The following is a 13,201-nucleotide window of genomic DNA, read 5'->3' on the forward strand; positions in this document are numbered from 1 at the left end:
CCCATTCTCTTTGTTCACAAACACCATTTAAAAGGAAGTTGTGAGGTCACTTATGCAAATCTTCATCTATAGAGCCAATCTAAGCCCTCGACGTTTATAAAAGTCACTAGCCGTAAATGGTGTCACAACACTAGAGAATTAGCTGTGTGCACACGTGTGTTGTGATACAGAGTTGTGCTCTAAAAAGCCACTTTCATGTAGATAACTGCACACAGATAACCCTGTTCTTTATTCTTTCAGTTTGGGGTGTGCCATATCATATCCACAATAATACCGCGATAATTCTGTATATTCTTGTTTTGTGCTACTGACAATATTTTGACATGTTGACATATTGACGTCATACTGCTACATGACTGAAAGCGAAAGTATCACAGACTCCACAGTAGTTTGAAAAAGAGAAGGAGCTTTAGTCGTGTGAAATAAACTGTGGTGTCCTAAATGTTTTATGAACCGCCCCGGACTTCTCAGACTCTTTTAGTGTGTTACTGCTCAGAGGGAACTCATTCAGCGGCTCCTGTGGCAGCAGCGCAGCATCTCTTCCGCTGTTCTCGCACCGCGCACTCATGCAATTCTATTTTCTTAATTTTTTTTTCTTTTTTATAATAATTTGTCATATTGTCAAGAATATCGTTATCGCAAAAATACCCTGAAATATTGGGATATTATTTTAGGGTCTTATCACCCACCCCTAAGTCTGACCAATTGAGGTACTATATCCAGTCTTCTAAAAGGTCAGTTTTCTTTTAGTTCATTGGAAGATTATCATCCAATAGGAGCTGTGAGAAAAATTTGTCAATTTTTCACACACAACCATCAGACATAGCCTCTTCTTTATCTATTTAATATGCTCACAGGATCAGAACAGACTTGCCAGACTGTCCAGTGTTGGAGCTTTAACCAGAGATGTTTTTCATGCCTTATTATACCCTTTAAGTCTATAACAGGGTTAGCTTGATTTTATTTTTGACAGGTTCATGCGAGTCTGGCCGTTTCAATTCTTTAAGATGCTTAAAGCCCGCCTGAAGCAGTTGTTGGGGCAACGAGAACATAAGCTCAAACTTATAACAGCTGATTTAAAGTTACACTAATCAATATGGACAGATCTAGCACCTAAGAGACAGTCTGGATACATTTTTCTTGTAGCCTTCAACAGCAAACAGCTGTTACCAAGTAAACAAAATGGGTTACATCGATCTCTTGACAGAATTTAGACTTTAAGATACTAAGTATACCCCGGCTACATGATTGGGGTGACTCCAGCATTATTTGTTCACTGTTTGGCCCAGCTGCTGAAAACACCAGTCCACGTGGAACAGATGTCTCAACATGCACAAATACTGTCATGCCAAATTTACCGGCTCAGGGAATCCATTAGCATTTCATTTCCCCTTGTAAATTGGATTTACAACCAAAGAAGGGAGAAGGAGCAGTGACGCTGAGAGAGTTCCTAGTTTTTATTTTAATGCTGTTAGGGAATACTACTTGTCCCCGACATTAGCATTGTAACTGCTGCAGCGCTCCCCACTGTCTGAGCTCCCCTGCCTTATTGAGCATCTGTTAGCTGCTTCTGTTGGTCAGCTGGTATTTTGGCATTAGCATGGATGTCTGGATGGAGAGCAAGGTAGACTGGAAAGCTGCCAGACGGAGACACTGCTTTTACAGTGTTAATCATTGACATTCATACCTGCAACTTTACTGTTCTGGTTCATTCTCAACACTCACCAACTTTGTTTCCAGCCACAACAGGCAACTGTACAAACCTACTGCAGGCTACTCAGGCGTCCAGGAAGTGTGCCAGGCTTTGAAGTCAGTTTCAATAATGGCCAAACAGTGGCATTACAATTCTGGGCCATCATGTGATGCCACTGGGCCCTAAAAGACTTTTTTTCCATGGAGTTACATTTTAAAAGAGACCTCGGTAAATCAATGGATACATATTTTTGAGTGTCACAACCCCTCAAAATGGCTTGTTTCATTTTTAGGATTCAGTCTGATAGCATTTCGAAAGCCTAGAAGAGCCGCACCATTAAATTATGTTATCCCCATTCGAGTTAGCAGAGCGCTAAACTGGAATTTAGCCACTCAGCCCTCAAGAGTCTGCAGTGTGCTCAGCAATAAAGATGTTATACCAGGGAAGCACCACTGAGCAACTTTCATAGGAATGAATGGGGCCCTGCCTCAAACGTTGTGTTCGATTTTCTTTATACATCGTAACACTAGACAGACAAAGTTAATGACTACCTAGTCAGTTAAAATAGTGGAGAAGTTTGCTGCCAAAGGGTAAGATATTAATCTCAAAGAGTATGTGAACTAAACCAATGCTGAAAGGAGAGTGACTGTTGCATTTACATTTGTCAGATGTTCAGAAGCACGACCAAATGAACACTAATACTGCCCCGCTCGATGTGTAATGTGGCAGCTGTTAGGTACCGTTCCCATGGCAGCTTCCCAGGGTGATGATATGTGTTAACAGGTTATTAATAAACTTACTTTCATATACAGCTGCTCCTCTCCTAAATGCGCCATCAGTACATCATGTTGTAATGAGACAGTTTCTCAGAAGAGAAGAGTTTTTTCAGTTCCTGGGAGAGTGTCTAATTGCTATGGCCTGTCAGTGTTTTTTTTATTCTGTTCTCTTGAGTGTAGAGCTGTTTACCTTGAGCCACATTGCCGTGATGTAAAATCTTGAACTTTTCAAGCTGATTAGATTTTAATCACATTTTTTCTATCCTAAGATCCAGAAGGACTGCTGAAACTGCTGCTCATGGTAAACAGTTCTCCCCTGTGCTCCCTGTTTGAAAGACAGTGGATGTAATAACACCTCTCAATGCTTAATTTTTATTCACTGTGGGAGGCTCTGAGCTGTATGTCATTAACCTGACTTGACAGTTGCATAAGCCTAGCAAGGTGTTAAATCGTGTGTGTGTTTGTGTGTGTGTATGTGTGTGTGAGCATAATTGTGTAATGATTTGGCCATGATTGTAGATCCTGATTGTTCAAAGGCTTTATTAACATATCTTTGAATCCTTCAGAGTGATTGACCTTTGAGTAGGGGATGTGATAGGCCCGGTAATTGAGATTTGAGTAATAACGCTGACAAATGTTGCATTCATGAATGGATTAAGATCATTTTTCAGTAGTGTTGGTGTTCATATGGAGAGTTCTCTGCCTTCTTGGCTGAAGAAGCCAAGCATAATGTCAGAAGCCTGTGCCAGCATCAGTCTGGACCATCAGTGAACCACATTACCAAACATTTGTTTAGCATAAACTGCATTGTAGCATAACATTGTTGACAGGGGACACAACCATGAAGTATGCAGGTATTGTTATGAAATAAAGAAAGGCCTGAAAAGGAAATAATCAAGGTGCCAAAAATGATGAAAGCCTTTTTGATGGCTCCAACACTCTCCTGAAAGCCAAAAAATACACGCTATGATTATCTGAAAGTAAAAGAGAATGGTCCCTTAGAGGAAAGATGTTTTTCCTCTGAGTGGTGGGTGCAGGCGGAGATATTCAGCACTACTGTTTGATAAACACTGTTAGTGTTTTACACCTTTTCTCACCTGCACAGATGAATAAATGACAGTTCTTGTTTGCTTCTGTTGGAATCTTTCATTTCTCACATTTATTTGGGTATGAAAATTCTTGGTTGGTTTTATGTTGGACCTTTCACTGCTCAAGGCCTATCATTTCTCACTTCTTCCACATGGAGAGAGCTGAGCCCTCATTAGTTTGCCTCTCTTCCCTTGAGGGGAAGGGGGAGTTCGTGTTGGTGCTTTTCAGTAACTTGGCAGTACACCTGTTGGCTAGAGTCAGTTTGGTGTCAATTTTTTGGAGTTATTGCAGCTGCACTTTAGTTTGACATTTACTGCTGTGAAAAGCATGTACATTGTGAAAGAGATGCTGTGACACAGGAAGCAATGACACTGTCTTATGTGGCCCTCACCTTTTAGTGCTGCAAAATTACAGAGGATATTGTGATGGATGTTTTTAATCATTTTAATCATCGCAGCTGCATTTTGTATGACAATGACACACTCCTATTGTTTCATTTTTGCCCATGACCAGCACACTAGATATTAGTGAGCATGAGACTAATTTGCAGCACCCCGTGGCAAAACAATAATTTGTTCTTCAAAAGATGAATCATCAGCTGTGGAGAACTGTGTCAAATTCAAGGATGATGACACTAATTAAGTAGCTACTAATCACTGGCGGACATGTTTTTTTTTTTTTTTTCCAGCAGTGGTAGCACCGCAGGCCATCAGAGGAATAAACTAAATATACCATCCCTGGTGCTTTTGCCAGTTGTGTTTGATTTGCTTGGCCTGATGTAAAAGGTTTTAACAAAAATACACTGCCAACCAAGAAACTGGACCAAGACAGCCCAAAAAGGAGGGTCTGTTGTTAGACAAGTTAGCTGTTTGTGGTGTGAGCAAACAGAGCAGACTAACCCTTATAGCATCAAGAGCTACCATTAAATCCATCTGCTGATTATGAACTACTCATGAGGCGATTGTGATAAGCAGTCTATAGAGGCGACGTATAGCCTATACTCATGCAAGATAAAGGTAACCATGGTAACACATCAGACGATTTTTCCTGTTATATCAGAAAGTGAAGAGGGATTGAAGCATTGTCCTTGTGTCTTGTTTCATATGTAAGTGAAAGGAAGTGATCCCACAGTAACAATATGCTACAGAACACATTTTTGCTCTGTTTCCAAATGGATTTTATCCAAAGCGCTTCACTTCAGCATGTTGACAAGAGGAGCCAGGGATCACTGACAACGTTGTTTGACAGGATTCCCTTGGGACTTGGTAGTTCAGTGGGGGATGGTGCCGTGCATCCTGCATCACACAGGGTTGTGTGTCTGATGCACGTTCTTGTCGGCCTCACATTTTGTCGTTTTGTCACTTTTTGGATAAGAGTGCAAAACTATTAATGCAATGTTTGCTTTAACTCTAACATTTAACCCATAGAAGATCTCACACTTAACTGTAACTTCTAGCAGAAATTATTTTTTATTTTTTGTGATCAGTGTACAAAGAAGCACATGGATTTTTGCTCTTTGTTACTGCTGATACGGCTACAACCATGACCACACTTCCCTGCAGATTTTCAGTTGACTTCCCTGACTGCTGATACAATCTCAAATTGACCATGAAGGCCAAAACACACCGGCGGCGTACGACACACGTCAAAACAACCGCCCCCATTATTTTCTATTCACAAACCCACACCGACGGCGGCTCGACGCGTGTCGACGTGCCGCACTGCGGCACTTTACGCTATTGTCCTATTTTTCCAGTGTCACTGCCCTTGAAAAAGTGCTATTTTGTACTTCCCAGCCTAGCGGACTGGAGTGTGCAATAGAAATCCGGTTGACGCCCCGCAGCGCGACGCTTTGTTCAGGTCAATGACACCGCCGTCATATGAAGGCTGCCGGTGTGTTTTGGCCTTAATAATGTTGCACTGATTCCTATGTCATTTCTTGTATTAATAGATGACCCAAATGGACTTTCGAAGCAGAGTATCATTGGTGTGAGACCAAACTATGGAAATTATAGGAAAACATGATAAGTATGGGCGGCACGGTGGTGTGGTGGTTAGCACCGTTGCCTCACAGCAAGAGGGTTCCTGGTTCGATCCCGGATGTGGGAGCCATTCTGTGCGGAGTTTGCATGTTCTCCCCGTGCCAGCATGGCTTTTCTCCGGGTACTCCGGCTTCCTCCCACAGTCCAAAGACATGCAGATTGGGGATAGGTTAATTGGTGACTCTAAATTGTACGTAGGTGTCAGCCCTGTGATAGTCTGGCGACCTGTCCAGGGTGTACCCTGCCTCTCGCCCAATGTCAGCTGGGATAGGCTCCAGCCCCCCCGCGACCCTCAAGAGGATAAGCGGTTAGAAAATAGATGGATGGATGATTAGTATGTTCTGTATGCCTTCATACTTGTATCGTGTATCATTCAGTCTAGTTTGCCTGATTTCCCAAGCTCTAGAAATACAGGTATCCTACACCTCACAGTCCAACCTCTCAGTTTCCTCCAGCCCAAATAATTTTGTTTTTTTGTTCTGCAGTCTTACAAAAGTACACACAGTTTATCATATGAACATGCACTCAGAGCATGGGCTGCAGAGATGGTCACGGAGCCTGCCCAAACATGCACCGCTGCGTCCTGCAAAACCACTCGCATGCAGGTGAAATAGCAGTCCGGCTCTACTTCCTGTGCCAAGCCGGCCACGTTTCTACCTTCTGATATTCACTTATGTGTTTGTGTCTTGGTGACATCAGAGAGCATAAATAACCACCTAATTTTGGCTGGAAGTGGACTTAAACCTTCCTTTTCAAGTGACCCTGGTCCACTTTGGTCCACACCAAGGTTCCACTGACAGTTTTCCCACCTCAATCTGGCACACGCACCATGTGTGATGCTACAGTTTCACACACTGACTCAAGATGCAGCCTATCTTGCTTAGATAAGGAGGACTACACAATCTTCCCATAATGTGCTGTTTACAGTCTTCTCCTGGTGTGAACTCATCCTCTGTTTTTCTTACAGTCTCTGTCAGCAGCATGGGCCAGCATTTCGGAAAGAGGGAGTTACCCACAGACAGTAAGGTAAGAGCCCTCACTGCAGGTGCTTTAATGCCTTGTTTTGTGCATGCAGAATCACAATATTTTGAAACGTGTGTGTGTGTGAGCGTTTTGTCTATTCTGAGAATCTGAGAATGAAGCATGTGTTTGATTCTGAGAGTTTTCTTTAACCTTATCAGTGTGAACGCTGGCCTTTATCAGCAGGACTTTGGACTCTGATGTAGACCAGCCTTCAGGCTCCCTCACTCACACTGATTTATTACCTTCAGCTTTCAGTCAGACTGTGAACCACTTGAGTGTATTTTGTAAAAGTCAGGGCTTACATAATATGACACAAAGGTTAAAAATACTAAATTCCTCGCAGGTAGTGTATTTGTCTCCAAGGTCTAGACACAGAATGGGTTTTTTATGTTTACAAGTGATTTGATATATTTCTGAGCCGCCTACGTGTTCGTGGTTACAACTTACTCTGTCACCTCCAGCGCTTGGAACATGAAGGCAGGTTTTGCGGTGATCGCACTGCCACAGGCGGCACTTCATACTCATCTGTCAAATGTATTGAGAAGCAGCGATCGATGAGTAATGCACGTCTCATTGCTTTATGTGGAGATTTTTGTTGTGGAGAGTAAAGGAGGGATGAGGTGGAGATGACTTTGCAAATGTTGCCAGGATTTTTTTCCATATCCATTTATATCTATGCATTATTTGGACTTAAAGGCCACTGTGCTGGAGTAAGTGAAATTAAAAAAACCTACCTCCCTCCATTTCTGAGATCATTTATTATCCTATTCTTTATCCCAAGAAATCCTTAAAGATGTTAAGACCCACTTATGCACTTAAATTAAGCGATTTTCTTTTGCACACTACGGTAATGTGATAAAAAAAAAAATCCCTTGCACTCACATGTTGGATAGTCTTTCTTTAAGTACTTGTGCATACATGGAATTACTGGAAATTTTTCAAATGTCTTGCACACTGCATTTTAAACAATCGCCTCTCTGTTACCATCAGAGTCCCACTCGTAATTGAGCTGTGTTGCCATGACAATATCCGAAACATGATGGGTCTCCGTGGCTCTTGTGTGTCGCCCTATAAAAACCCCTCGAAAACCACAAGCCTCGCAGCTACAATGCTCTGTGAGAGAACCCATTTGAACTGGAGGATGTAAATAGATGATTTTGTGCATCAAGGCTGACACTAAAACCTCTCTGGGTACACATCTCATTTAACCATTAGCTTTGGCCCGGTGATCATCAGCACTCAGATGTCTGACATCGATAATTTACCAGACATACAGCACCGAAGCATTATTCCCACGGCACCGACAAGTTGTCACCCTGGAAGTCCATCTAGAAATAATGTTTTTCCACCTGAACAAAAGTGATACTGCAGGTGTGAAATGTTTTAGATGTTTCAGTATACATGCACCTTGTCTTGCTGTTGAGTCAGGTGCTATGCTTAAAACAGTAAACTGGATTTAAGTCTCAGAATGAAAGCGTGGTTTTGTTGGTTGATGGATTGTTTTTGCTGCTGTTGTAGGAGCAGTTTTTGCACTTTAAAGCATCGGGATCGATCAGTGAGTTTGCACTCTAAAGTTAAGAAAAATACAGCGTACCGATAATGGATTTTTTCAACCTATATCGATAGCCGATAATTACCCACTTCTCATGGCCAATAACCGATACGATAACCACGCACCTTCTTGTATTTTAAAAAGAAGTATACAACCTGTAGTTTATGTACACCTGAGGGTAAGAAAGGCTAAGATACAGTGAGAAAATATGGCTGATTTAATATTCCATAGCCCTGACCGAACCAAATCAAACTGACATCACTGTTGCTAACACAACAAAAACAAAAAACAGCTCTGACTCTTCCTACCTGCCGACATCAGGCTGGGAAAACGAGGGAGATTTTCTGGGGATTGTGAAATGGCCAACCCTCAAGGCCCCTGTCCCCATATAACCCTACACTACAGATGAACATAATAAATACAAGGATGTGAAAGTAAAATGACTTTTATTCAGTATTAAATTTATAGTTAACGGTAAGAGAGAGGGAGATGATGAAGCCCAGTGTTACTGTGTAATTCTGTGGTGTATCAGCTGTGTATAAACTGCACTGCAGAGCTGCCCATCAGCGCTGTATCTAACCTGGTAAACAGCTGCAGGAACTGGTGGGGTATCGGAGGAGTCAGAGATCAGACCCTTGGCACCATTGTGTTGTCTTCCTCTGAAGAAAGACGTTCACACCGTGACATGTTTTGCCCTCTAGACATCATGCTGCAATTGTTGTTCTTCTTCCTCAGCTTGCAAACCAATGTTAAATCGTTATCATTTTAATTAGGGAAATAATGCAATATTACAAAAATGTCCCAATATCGGCCCGATATATATTTTGAGCGTCCCTATTTACGTTAGTGCTATAGTATAAACAGGAAGTATGATCAGATATGACATAAGCTTGAAGGTCCAGTGGTAAATTAAATGCAATTTTCTTATTTTTCTTTTGTAACAAACAAAATGGTTAAGCACCTCACAATAGGAATTTTTAATAGGCCGCACAGCAAGGTGTTCTGCTGTGCCCCGGGGTTAGCACTTGACAGAAAATGTCTGCCTCTAATGGTGCTGTAATTAAATAGAGCAAATATGTTTTGAGAGATTTTTTTTTGACTCATCTTTCTGCATTTTGTGAGCGCAGAAATTACAAGCCAGACAGTGTTCCTGTACGGCAAAGTGTGGAGGAGGATCCGGCTTAAACTGGGACAGTAATGTAATTTAATGACATTGTGTAATTAACCCCCGTTTTGCTTAAGTCCTTTTTGTCACCGCTTTTCAAAATTACAGCGGATATAATGAGTTGGGGCCATTATGGCTGAGGCTGCGATCAGATTTGAAGAGGTTGCTAGCTTGTTGTGAGCAGCCCTAATGTCAGGCTGTGAGCAAGGAGGTGTCAGAAAAACAGCATCTGGGGCTGCGGGCAGCAGTGTAAAACTTGCAGTCTCTGCCTGCGTGGTCTGGCTCGCGGCCGACTACCTGTAATGGGTGGAGTGATCATGTTGGCCTGCTGGGGAAGAGGGGAGCCCAAACCAGTGGGAAAGCTGATGGCTCAGCCCACAGATGATTTCTTTCCTTTGCTTGCAAAGCACACTCCAGAGAGAGAGGAGCAGGAGCAAGAGAGGTGGATTAATTTGTCAGGTGTGAAGCTGCCCAGAGCGGTGTTAGGGCAGCATCGCACTAAAGCCACATTGTTTACTTAGCTTTATAATTGCATTGTGTATGTCTCAGTCTCCATCATTTGTTTCACCCCTTTCTGTTGGCTTGATTATCATGACATCAAAGTCAATTTAAAGGTCTGGCAGAACAGCCAGTTGTCATAGTGACAGTTGAGCAGGAACAGAGTGTGACAGAGTAAGGCAGGTTGTGTTTAGAGGCTGTTGTCTGAGTCGTGATCCCTCTCCCAGTCCATTATCATTTCAGGAAATGTACCCATACCTGCTTTGTCACATCTCAATAGCAGGTCCAACAGAAATGTCTCTGTTGACGCCGCTGATGTTTTAGAGCCTTAAATCACACATGGAATGACTGGCCTTGCATCTCAGTGTTGTATTCTCCTAACACACTGGATTGTGTGTCCTCACCAATTAATTACTGCCACACGGAGGGTAGTACACTGAGATCTTGCTACTTTTAGTCATTACTGCATGCAAAGCTGACAGTGTCTTCAAAAATAGACAGCCACTCAATTATTTTGTATTTACAAATTCAGGGATTTCAAATTGCATTTTGTGTGCAAGAATGCAGTTAGTTGTACAACAACTGCTTTAAAAGAAATCCACTTGTAATCAAACAACAGATTGGCCAACCAGAGACTATGTTGCACATCATGCGAGATATTTTCTGCCCAGCTACAGTGGGAGGAATCAATGTTTCCGCTCTCTCAGACACCAGCAGTAAACATCAGGATGTGGTGTCAAGACCTCCGAGTCGTAGCACTCTTTTTTCCCCTCCAGTGATGCAGTACCATTTCTACAGATGCTGAACACTCAGAGAGAAATCCATGGCAGCAAAGACAAAAGTAGCAATTTCCTCAACTGACAGTGACCAGACCAAGACCAGAATGCTATGCTGCCTGTGAACTTTTCTCAACAAAAACAACATGATAAAGTCACTCTCTCTGGCTCCTGCTACATGTTTGCTATTGGTGTAACTACTACCAATGCTCTTTCTAACTACAAGCATCACCTACAGTTCATGCTCTCAGGTTGTGCTGTCATTTTGGGTGATAAATGAAACCCCTAACAGAAGAAGAATAAGGTAGTAAGCCATTCATTTTGCAAAACAGTAGAGCTGCATGTAGCGTATTGCTTTACTCAGGGGCTCCTTTCTATCTCTTCCTCTCTGTTTATCATGACACTTGTGCTTCAGGAGTGTGAGCTCCCCGTCAGGGACGCTGAGAATCTGCATGTCTTGCTTAACGGGTCGAGTCGTTTTGGTTTCACTAAAAGTTTGTTGGGACTGTTTAACAGCTCGATGTTGCATGTTAGCCACTACTGCTGTGTTAGCTCATGCTAACTGGGCAGCTATTGAACCGAGTTTGTTTGTGTAATGGCAGCAACAGAAAGTTTACTGATAGTTTCCACCAGTGAAGAGGATTAACGGTAGTATCCAACGAGTGAGGCGATTATCCTCCATATAGGTGCTCACCTCTGTAAAACTTTTACTCAATTAAACGCCTAGTTTCTTTTATTAGCCTGGTGTGGCTGCACATTTGACAAATAACGCTTGTCTTAATTAGACGCCGGGTTGCCAAGTAGTTCTTTTGTTTTTTGTTTTTTTTGGTAGAAGTTCTTTGGATGTATAAAATCAGGTTGTTGGCTACCTCAAATTATATATCGATCCCTCTATCACAAAAGGGTTTTTCATAAAAAATAATCCGTTGTGAAAATCGTTTTAACAGGATGAAGTGCAGTTGTATAGGTATACTGGGTGCCGTAATCCTCGTATGCTATAACTCTCTCTCTCTGATGTGCTGTCTGTCGCAGCTAGAGCAAATGAATGATTCTTAATCATAATCTGAAGCCTTATTTTTACACAAGTGACATTCATCCTGGGTTAAATAAAGAAGTTGATTGTATTTCTCATCTTTGCTGAGCAACAGTTGTGTGCAAGGGATTAAAGGCCTGTCCCATATAGACACCTGTCCCAAATATAGGCCTGTTGATTTCAGTGATTCAAGCAAGTTATAGCTTGGACTATTAGTTGAAGTTTCACAGTATGTCTTTGGGTCATTAGCTTGTTGAGGGTTGCTGAAACATGAGTCATCTCTCAGGAGTAATGACTTTGCACTGGCGGTGGTGTAGGACTCCAGCCTGGGCAGCAGATTTCTGTACCCCATCATCTCCCCCAGTAGCGCCAATGTATTATATTAAATATATATTCTACCAGTATACTGTTGATCTGGTAGTACTAATTGTTAAAAATTTCTGTTAAACAGTCAGTTATTAATATCCCTAGTTGAAAGGAGTAGTAAAGTTTGCAGTCTTGGTTCGGACTACAGAGTCCGGTTGTTGCTGTGTAATCCTTTTAAGTATAAACTTAACATGAATGGATGATACCTTTATTGTGGTGCAAAAGCTCAGAAAAAAATCGACCCAGTTACGAAATAAGATCATGTGGGTTTTTTGCTGTGTAATGTAGTATGTGTTCTGTGTGAAGGTACTCATGACAACAACAATTCAAAGAAATATATTATTGCGTAAATTAATTACAAAAAAGAAATGCTGCCCATGTGTAAAGGACATATGTCAAAGCAGACGAACACAGTGTTTAATCCAACCAAAGCCTTAAAAAGGAAACATCACCTTCAAGTCTTTAAATGCTAAATGTCAACTGCTCTGAGTTCACCTTAACCGCTCATGGCAAGGAGTGAGGGTATAGGTGTTTTAATTCATAGAACACTCATCCTCTCAGGTCTTGATCCTTTTTCCATTTTGGTAGGAAAAAAACAACTTGATGTTCTTCTTGGTGCCACTGTATATGGGTTGAAGCACTGGATTATCAGCACACCTATGGCTACACACAAAATCACACCAAACATACTGAATATTGAGGGAGATAAACACAGACATGGTTACAGCAGATGGAATTTAAAGTAACAAGTGGCTCTGGTTATAATGTAATTAAATCCTGTTTACAAGGGACTCTGTTTGAACTGCTTAGTAGCTTGTCCTTGGTGGTATGTCAGATGAGAACCAAGCGTGTTGGAGAGATTATTTTACTGTCTAACGTCACAATAAGATGTGATTTTGTTAATCCCTCTTTGTGCCTGGTTGTGCTACTGAAACAACTGAATTCAAGACCGAAGTCTCCAGATGAGGGAGCTTGAGGCTCAGCCAGCAGACCACCGGGCTTCAGTTCTACCATTGTATCCAATTAGAGCAGTCTGAGTGTTGTGACCAACCCAGCAGGCTTGTCCATGTCTCTTCTGTTCTCTGTGTGAGATCTGTCCACGATGGAATGATAATCACATTTTTCCCACCTCAAGTCTATTCTGATTAGTACTCTGTTGTGTTTGGCTCTGTCTGATCTGTGTGAACC

The 13,201-nt window shown here is 41.9% G+C and overlaps 1 protein-coding gene across 1 annotated transcript in view; it reads left to right on the forward strand.

Moving 5' to 3' along the window:
- LOC126391784 (myelin basic protein-like) overlaps positions 1 to 13,201 on the forward strand; it is an 88,697-nt gene that overhangs the window by 9,663 nt on the left and 65,833 nt on the right. The window contains 1 exon segment of the mRNA XM_050046721.1: positions 6,568 to 6,626. Within this exon segment, the coding sequence (XP_049902678.1) occupies positions 6,568 to 6,626 (59 nt within the window).

This window comes from Epinephelus moara, chromosome 6 (genome assembly GCF_006386435.1).
Source record: "Epinephelus moara isolate mb chromosome 6, YSFRI_EMoa_1.0, whole genome shotgun sequence".
NCBI classification, from domain to species: domain Eukaryota; kingdom Metazoa; phylum Chordata; class Actinopteri; order Perciformes; family Serranidae; genus Epinephelus; species Epinephelus moara.